General features: G+C 42.7%; 1 protein-coding gene across 1 annotated transcript; it reads left to right on the top strand.

The window, feature by feature from the left end:
* Window positions 1-8,336: 8,336 nt before the first annotated feature.
* Window positions 8,337-9,657, top strand: LOC306838591 (zinc finger BED domain-containing protein 5-like; the record flags this gene model as incomplete). The annotated part of the gene is made up of 2 exons (XM_079366878.1): window positions 8,337-8,888; window positions 8,950-9,657. The coding sequence occupies 2 exons, from the start codon at window positions 8,337-8,339 to the stop codon at window positions 9,655-9,657; spliced, it is 1,260 nt and encodes a 419-aa protein (XP_079223004.1).
* Between the last annotated feature and the right edge of the window lie 274 nt (window positions 9,658-9,931).

The raw sequence follows: 9,931 nt of genomic DNA, 5'->3' as shown, positions 1-9,931 counted from the left end.
CAACAGTGCCTTTTGGAAAAGAGGAAAGAGCCACACAAAAATGGCTGTGTATGTTTGCGCGTGCGCGTATGTAAGAGGGAGAAGTCACTGAGTGAGGCAGATGAATATGCCTCACAAAGTAAATCGCTCTGCTCAGGTTAAAATATCACAAAATACAGCCAATAGTTGACATAAAAAAAAAAAAAATCACAACTATTTTGCAATTTTTGCAATAACAGGCCGCCCGCATGAGGACTACAGACTTGATACATGGGAATGCGTGCACTGCCATTGCGCCACCAGCACCCCCAAAATCGGACGTTTTAAATATACTCAAATGATGCTTAAAACAACAAAAACGATGAGCTACGGAGATTTTGTTCTCATGTGTATTGTCTGGAGCTTGTGTTGCAGTCTGAAAGCTGGTTTTCTGTACAAATAAAATCCCCTTCAGAAAACATAGGGCCTGATTTACTGAGATCTCAATTAAAGAGTACTAAATTGCGTATTCATTTCAAAAGTTGGCACGTTTGGCTTGTGGGCGTTTTTGTGGGTGATTTACTAAGATTTTTTGCGTGAATGACGTCAGGTGCAAACCTTGTGGAGGCAGGAGTGTTTCAGTCAAGCTTTTACGTGTTCTACTGATTTACGTCACAGAGAGTTTGGATGGAAAGCAGGACGACTGCAAGTGCAAAATAGGTGTTAGTGAGAGGCAAATGAACATACAGTATTTTCAAATATATATAATAAAATATATAGAATATAGAATATAACAAAAGGAAAACGTGGCTTATAAGAAAACCTCGGTATTAAACATGGCCTCTCTTTTCTGCCCTTCCTTCGATTGGGGCAACTTTCCAAATTATGCGTCTCCTGATGTTTGGTTCCCCTTCTCTCATTGGTGCATCATACTCCCGAATCCTTTATCCAATCTGTAGGGAAAGACACTTCCTACCTGTTTCCTATCATCGTCTAGTAACTAATTCCTTTTAAGCAACAATTTAAGTGATTAACTATCAAGGCTCACTCAACCTATAAAAGTAAGTGAGTGATTAACTGTTCAGGGCCTTAAACTAAACCTATGTTTGAATAGACTGTTATAGTAATGATGTATTTTTGTAGGCCAACCCGAAAAAATGGTGGTTCCTACGAAAATTCGCCTATGGGATTTTTGCATTGGATTTTGGATCATTGCAGAAAATACGCTCTGTGTCAAACACACGTTTCTGACGCGTTGTTTTGTTTAGCAGGATAATCTTTACAGATGAACATCATTTATATGAAGTTTGAAGAGTTAATGCAGCCGAGAGAAGTAAAAAGCTAACGTTATGCGCTAGCGAACTACACCGCGGTCGATTTATAATGACGTCACGACAGTTATGCTTCATCGATCTAATCAGTGGATTTGACAAGATAGCTAAACGTTAGCTTAATAAGTTGTTTATTTACCTAATATCTGCAAGAGCACTGAAAAACATGACTAGAGGCTGTAAGGAGGTTTAGGGAGAGAGGCGTGATGACGTTTAATGTCTGCAACAACCACTGTAGTTTCAGTTAGCTACTCGTTAGCAACCGCCATTTAAAGTTCACGTAAAAACTTTAAAAGGCACAAGTGGGGTCTTAGGTAACGTAGTTTATCTCGTCTAACAAAACATCAACATCTCTTCATCTTGTGTTAACCACAGACCTTATTTCAGACGTCTAAACACAAACACATTCAAAATCCCCATTGACTTTTAGAGTTAGGAACCCATGGCGCTAAAATGCTAATTCACTTCCTGGTTTTAGGACTCAAAACTACACCAGTCTATTGGTGAGTGATTGGCTGAAGGGACACCTCAAACACATGTTGGAATGTGCAATCACTCCTGCAAGCCCTCTTCACACAAACACCTTTATGTGCTGAAAAGTCAGACAATTTTATTAACACACACAAACCCAGAATAAAACATGATAAAATAACTGGTATGATATAAACATAAGCAAAAATCAGTGATGAAACCTTATCAGATTTATTCACCAACACTTTATAGCAGTGAACACATTGGTTATAAGCAGAAAGAGGCCTATTATTCTATCAGCAGGCCGACTGGGTGTTAAAGAAACCTGACTGTTGTCAGAGAGCCAGCTCTCACTGTCACCTATAAGAAACCTCTTGTTTCATCGTCTCCTCAGCCTCACCTGCTATGCTAGCTTCATCTACCTTTTCAGCACATACCTCACCTGTTCTCTCTACCTCACTCACCTTGCTTGTTAAAACCCCCTGCTACCTTATGTGTCTCACTTCTATTGTCTTACCACAAGATTCAGTCACCTTATCTAACTTATCGAACTGGCTTTGCGTTTGAGAATGTGTGCATGAAGCATTTGCGCGCTGAGAAGAAAGGTGCTACAACATCTGCCCTGTCTCCATGACAACAATTTGTTGACAATGGCCGATGTACGAGCGACACGGCTATGTCACTTTTTACTGCATTATGTTTGAGATTTTTTCTTCCCTTTACGATGAGCATCGATCAGAATTTTCTTGCCCTACTTTGTCTTGATAATGAACTTAATAATGACGGTTCCGTTATCGCGGCTCCGATCAGACAAGGAGCGAGGAGGATGTGGCTACAACACAATCCGTAGGAGACAACAATATTGGCAATCTCACCACCTTGTCCAGGAGTTGCTACTGGATGTATCGGTCGTATTTCAGGCTTACTAATATTAAATAAATATAAAATTGAAACAGCCAACACCAACTTCTCCGCCATTGTTTTCGGGTGATAAGGTGACGAGTACCGGTCTTTCAACCCTTGTGATTGGTTGTTGAAAAAAGAAGCACCTATTTGAAAAGTTGAAAGATTTTTAACTTGAGCGTTCGGAGTGGCGGCCCGAAAACAGCAGAGCGCTTGTTGAAAAGAGGCTGGGCGCTACGCTTTCCATCCAGGAAGCTGCTTTCTGCTGAAAACGCCCTCGACCCATTGAAAACAACTGAAAAAGAAGCCGGCGCTGAGAAAAAAAAGGGACATGGACACAGGGACAGGAGGCCTTACTTGCTCTTTCCTTACCTAATTTTTTTCCCTGTTTATCACAAACCTCATAAACTTCACCCTTCTCACACATTACATTGCTTTGCATACTTCCCTGTCTGTGTCTCACCTCCCTCACCACGCAATCCTGTACTGCCAACTTTCCCTGGTTGTTTCTCAGAGCTGCTGCTCTTCGAGATCGCAGCACCATATGAAGCGGCGTGCTGCTCGGCAGCAGCCGTTGGCGTTAGCGGTTTGCCGTCTGGACCAGACCCCTGCGGCGTCAAAGAACAGTGCTCACCTGCGTCAGGCAGAGCCGAGTTGGCTCATTTAGTAAATGTTTTAACGCCCTTTAATGTCCCTCCACTCCACAACCAAAACATTGGGTGAGGTGTTGCTTGTCAACAGGAAATGCAAGGTAACTGCTTGAGGACTCGAACTTTACACCAGAGCACTGAACCAAAATGTGGAAAATTTTGCAATGACAGTAGGAAACCTCCCAAAGGGGGCCCTGTTTAACTCAACTCAACTCAACTCAACTTTATTTATAAAGCGCTTTTAAACAGCCATGGCTGTGACAAAGTGCTGTACATACATGAGCACAAACATAAAACATAAGTAAAACACTAACAGGGTTAACACAATCAAAACAATCAAAACAATAAAACACTAAAACAAGAACAGAGTCTCATGCTGGGTTAAAAGCCAAAGAATAAAAATGTGTTTTAAGATGAGTTTTAAAAATGGACAGTGAGGGGGCGTGTCTTATATGGAGAGGGAGGTCGTTCCAGAGTTTGGGACCGGCAAAAGAAAAAGCCCTATCCCCTCTGAGCTTCCGCTTGCACCTCGGTACCTCCAGGAGCAGCTGGTCAGCTGACCTGAGGCACCGGGCAGGAGCGTAGGGATGGAGCAGCTCAGAGAGGTAAGGTGGGGCGAGGCCATTTAAAGATTTAAAAACAAATAAAAGAATCTTAAAATGAACTCTAAAATGCACAGGCAGCCAGTGGAGGGAGGCCAGAATTGGGGTAATGTGCTCCCTCTTTCGTGCTCCGGTTAGGAGGCGAGCAGCAGCATTCTGGACTAACTGGAGCCGAGCGAGGGAGGACTGGCTGACTCCGAAGTACAGTGCGTTGCAGTAATCCAGCCGAGATGTGACGAAGGCGTGGATTACCGTTTCAAAGTTCTTTTGTGAAATAAAAGGCTTCACCTTTGCCAGCCGCCTTAAGTGAAAGAAGCTGGACTTAACAGCTGCACCAATTTGCCGATCCAATTTAAAATCGTTGTCCATTTTAAAAGTGAATGCTTTTAGTTTAAAAGCATTCACTCTTGTTGCCTCGCTGAGCATTTGTCAAAAAAAATTGTCAATGAAAGGCAACCAAGAGTAATGACTAATCTTCCTTTTGGAGAGAAAAAAGAAACAGGAAAAAAAAAAAGAGGAAGAGCAGTCAAATTTGGGCCAATGGCAGACATGTTCAGAAATGTGGGTTGTAGGGCGCCTAATTATTTTTGCCTGGCGTCCTAACATACTCTTCCATGTCAGTCCACACTGTTCCCCTAAATTTCCTACTCCATCAAATGTCCTATCCAATACAGACAAAAGTGCAAAAATAAAATCTTTAAAAAATATAATTGCCCAGGTCCATGTTTTATACAGATTATCATTAAAAGCCTTCATCTTAGGCCATGAAAACATTGAATTAGCAAAGTTCACAGTCAATGAACAATTCATTTGGTGCTGTTTGGCGCTATATAAATTAGTACTGGAGTTTGTGGATTTCAGCCAGAGATTATTAAAATACCTCCTTTAGTTTTCAATAGTTACGGGTGACGAACACTTGAAGTTTTTCAAGTTACTTGTTCTTTGTTACTTTTTCTGGAGGCATATACAGATTAAATTAACCATTTAAACTAAAGAAAACTTTTACTCCAACATCATCAGGATATATTCCCTTAACTACAACTAGGGCTATCCTGAGATTTATTGTTTATTATCTCTAAATTGGACTCTGTGGATGTATTGTGTCATTATTCGTATCATTAAGTGGCTATGTATTTGTTTTTGCACTCTTTGTTTGTTATTGCTATAAAACAACAAGGCCCAGGGTGATGAGGTGAGAATACTGAGTGTGTGTGTGTGTGTGTGTGAGAGAGACAGGGAGAGAGAGTTTTTAGACTTTTGTGTGAAGAGGCAGCGCAGGGACCGACAACCCCCTCTAACATTCACACCTCTAATTGGAAGGTGGTGCATTACATCATCCAACAGGAGACAAATGAAGTCAACAACATTGAAGAAGCTTTTGATTTGTATAAAAAAAGTTTGACTTTTGAATTAAAAAGATCTCAGTTTGTTTAAACCATGATACTTTTAACACCAATATCAGTTTGCAATGCAGTCGTTCAAGTTCCAGAGGGAACCGTATTAGAGGACTTGAGCAATTTTAAAAGCTGGTTTTTCCAGTTTATTTTTTTTAAAATCCTGAAGTATGTCTCATTAAAGCAGAAACCTCTGGTGTTGAAAAATGAAGCTGATGTGGAAGTCACAAATGTAATGTAATTTATTGTACCGTAAATTCCGTACTATTGAGCGCACCTGGATATAAGCCGCACCGGCTAAAAATAAGTAAATAAATGTATTTGTACATATATAAGCCGCACTTGATTATAAGCCGCAGGTGTCCACGCTATAACAAGAGCTATTTACACAGACGTAGGCTACCGGTAACATCCGCAAATACTGTAGCGTCCGTACGGACGTTAAAGGACGACGAGAGCGTTCAAATAATAACTTTTAATAACCCGATCACTGTCGGCCGTGACCACGCCGTTTACAGCAGAGAGCAACACATAACTTGCCATAACAATCCAACTCTCTCCCCCAGCGTTCTCTCATACAGCCACTCAACACGTTCTCGCTGGTGCATTCACTGACTCTCCACATAATTGGAATTATGAACACATTATCAACTACTGACTTTACAACATGAACCGTTACAATACGAAGCCTAGCCGACGGTGTCTGTAACACGGCTGATGAAAAAGATGACCGTAATATATTTCACAGGAAAAAGTCCATCCATTCACTGCCTCAGAATTACTTCATTACTCACTTCCTCAGTCTCTGTTGTCGCTGTCAGTGTCATCTTAACGTGCAGCAGCTCTGTTAGCTTCTTTGACAGCCAGGTCGATCGCCTTTAACTTGAAAGCTGCATCATATGTATTTCTCCGTGTGTTTTCCATGATGAGGGTGCGTGCATGAAGCGCAAAATGACTGATATTAAGATCCGACGTGACGAAGTCAAATGTTTTTGCGGCAGAAGCTCATTGTCCCCCATAAAAAAATCCATGCATTAGCCGCACCGGAGTAGAAGCCGCAGTGCTCGAAGTGTGAGAAAAAAGTAGCGGCTTATAGTCCGGAATTTACGGTATTTACATTTTTTAATGATGGACTTTAGGTGCTGATCCACAACTGGCCAGAGACTACAGCTGGAAAGTAAAGGCTAAAACTGTTCCTTTCATTGTAAAAGGGAATTGTCCACAAACGGAAAAACTAATACACTAAACTAAAAACCGTGCAGTTCCTCGAGTGTCCACTTCAGGCTGACTCCAGATGCAACAGAAGTCACATCCACACCCAATGAAAAAAAGCCTATTTTTACAGCAGTAATTAACATGTTTATACACTGGTTCAAATGTCAAGATTGGTCTTATTAGCTCATGTCACAATGAACACACTGTTAATGTTTTCATTAATCATTAGTTTTGACGTCATGAAAGTTTGACAGTTTGTAAAGAGGCCTCAGCTCCAGCTCTCAGCCTGTCGTTAGGTTGACTGAAGTTAGGCTGAGACAGGATTTCAATCATGGCGACTGACATTGATGTAAATACAAAGCCATCAGCAGTGACAGATCGTCGTGTTGTCACTTGTCAATACTAACAGTCTAGGGCAGGGGTGTCCAAAGTGCGGCCCTTGAGGGAATTTATTGCGTCCTCTAACTTTAAGACCAAGTACAGGCTGTGTCCCTTTGGACAACCATGACAAAAGACTCTTAATCCCAGCATGCCTTGCAGATACTCCCAGAATGCTCTGCCACACATAGGTGTGAAGTTTGGGATGGATAAAACCGGTTATCTCCCATTGTTCCTTCTCTTTCATACGTTGACCTAAGACATCTGGAGATACTCCTCGGCATCCTGTTTAACAGCACGCTTCTCTTTGTTTAAAAGTTTTGGCGCGCAGGGAATCTCAGGCCTAGTAGAAGACCGACACTCTGAATTGCAAGCTCAGATCAGTCACTTGAATGCCTCTCCATGTAGAGCGTCTTATTACTACCGAATTAAAACGGTATTTAGCTATCGTAAAGATTACGTTTCGTTTAGTACTGCAAAGACGGGACATCCATGGAGATCACCTTGCTCGATTGAAGATACCCCGGCTTCGCTCAACTTCTGGGACCTGCCGCCATTCCTTTATCTCACCATTGAATGGCACAGAGACAGCTGAAGACCGCTCCATCTACGGACCCATTTCTTCTCATCAACCGGGGACGAATGGTTACAAGTAAGGCTTAGTTATAGGTCTGGGCAGTTAGTTTAGAGAGTGTGTTAATAACCGAGTTATTGTTTTAAAACTGTGATGCATCTGTTTTGTTAATGGGCCACTGTGTCCAGAGTTTTCTCGTGAAACTTCTGTTTTCTGCTTTGAAATGAAATGGCCGGGTGCATGTCAAGCTGTAATGATAAAATTGTGTATAATAGACGACCAGGTAATGCTCCTCATGAAAGGCATGATATCTGTTGCCGAGGAGCGCCCTCTGTTAATGATGCTGACCCAAGCTTGATTGTCACATGACACAGAGATGCGTTTCCAGTAATGACCCCATACGTGACACGCGACTGCAATGGGGTAAATTTCATACAGCGCGGATGTGATTTTAAACCGGAAAACGAGAGGGGCCAGTTACCAGCGAACCACTGTTCTTGAAAGAACCCCCCAAAACCTACGGATAGAGCTGCATCTGTAAAAAATGACATAGAAACGGAGGAAAGCACCATGTCGTCATAGAAGAAAGTGATTCCATTTCATTTATCTAACAGGTGCGACCAGAACCTCAGGTTGGAGCGGCACCCTTCATCTAGGAAAACTGAGTCATGCAGAATAGGTACGGAGGAGGCCATGTCCAATAAAGATGAGATGAAAGAGCGACCCTGAGGAATGACATGCATGGCATTATTGAGATGCCTGGAGCCCTGCCTGGATATTTTTATTAGTTTTATCCACTGATGCGTAATGGAGAGAGAAAAGCTCTGGAGGTATGAGACCATTAACACTGGTGAAAGGGCATGGCAGACAACGTGTCGGAACAGCTGATCCGAAGCATAAAAGAGAGCCGCTTCTATGCACTCCAACTGGATGAATCGACCGACATCGCAAGTCTTTCAAACCTGCTTGCCTATGTACGGTACGAAAAAAGTGGCGGGATAAAAGAGGAGTTTTTATTTTGTAAACCTCTGCCCACCCGTTCAACTGCTGAGGCAATATTTGACGTTTTGAACACTTTTATTGTTTCCAACGGGATTGACTGGTCCAAATGTGTGGGAGTGAGCACTGACGGAGCCCGTGCGATGCTGGGGCAGCACCGCGGAGTTGTCCGGTGTGTGAAAGAGGTGGCTCCGCAAGCAGTATCTGTCCACTGCAGCATACACCGTGAAGCACTGGCAAAGAAAATGCCCCCGGATCTGCAGAATGTTTTAGATGAGGCGATCAAAGCTGTGAACTTCATCAAGAGCCGTCCACTGCAAAGTCGGTTTTTTGTGGTGCTATGTGGAGAGATGGGCAGTGATCATCACCAGCTGCTATTACACACTGAAGTACGGTGGCTGTCCCGGGGCAAGGTACTGACGCGACTTTTTGAGTTACAAGATGAAGTGCGTGTGTTTTTTTCTCGACACAAAGTTTGAACTCGCACACCGCTTCAGTGATTTTGAGTGGTTGGCTAAATTGGGTTACCTGGCTGATATTTTCAGCCACTTAAATGGATTTAACCTCACTCTTCAAGGGACAGCAGTGAACACGTTCAATGTCCAGATTAAAGTGGAAGCGACCATAAAAAAACTAGCGCTGTGGGCTAAGCGTGTCGACAAGTCAAACTATGACTCGTTTGAAAATCTGGCCGATTTTCTGACAAAGGAACAGAGTCAGCTTCCCATCATTGTGAGCAACGCTGTCAGAGAGCACCTGCAAGGTTTGGGGACCCAGCTGCACGTCTACTTCCCCATCCCAGACGTGCAATGTAACTGGATAGAAAACCCATTCGCCAGCCACAGTGACGAGGTCCTCGCCGCTCTGAATTCAAAAGAGCAAGACAGTCTCCTGGATCTTTCATGTGACACTGCGCTGAAGCTGGTCTTCTCACAGAAGCACCCAAACTTTTGGCTTCACGTTGCTTCTGAGTATCCTGATCTGGCCAACAGAGCTGTGAGATTCCTGATGCCTTTCCCGACCACGTACCTCTGTGAGACTGGATTTTCTGCACTCGTGGCATTAAAAACTAAGTACAGAAACAAACTGAATGTTGAGCCAGATCTTCGACTGAAACTTTCATCCATTGTCCCAGACATCAAGCATCTGGTTGCCGCCATGCAACACCAGCCGTCTCATTAGGTGAGTCAGCATCTTGTTGGCCTGTTGTTGGATTGATCCACTGTAGCTTTATAAAAGTTTTAATTTTGTTTCGTTGCAATTTGTTATGAGAATGCAGTGCATTTCTACATTGTTAAAGGATTCCGTTATTTATGAATCAATTGTTTATTAGCCTGTTACAGACAGACCTTTGCTTGTCATTTATATGTCAGTGATATATGTGGTGCTGATTGATGTACGTGTGTATGCGTGCGCGTGTGTGTGCGTGCGTCTAATACTGAAGGTTATGTTGAGG

The sequence above is a fragment of the Symphodus melops genome (genome assembly GCF_947650265.1).
Source record: "Symphodus melops genome assembly, chromosome: 1".
Lineage (NCBI taxonomy): Eukaryota > Metazoa > Chordata > Actinopteri > Labriformes > Labridae > Symphodus > Symphodus melops.
This window is presented reverse-complemented; position numbering and strand designations above follow the sequence as displayed.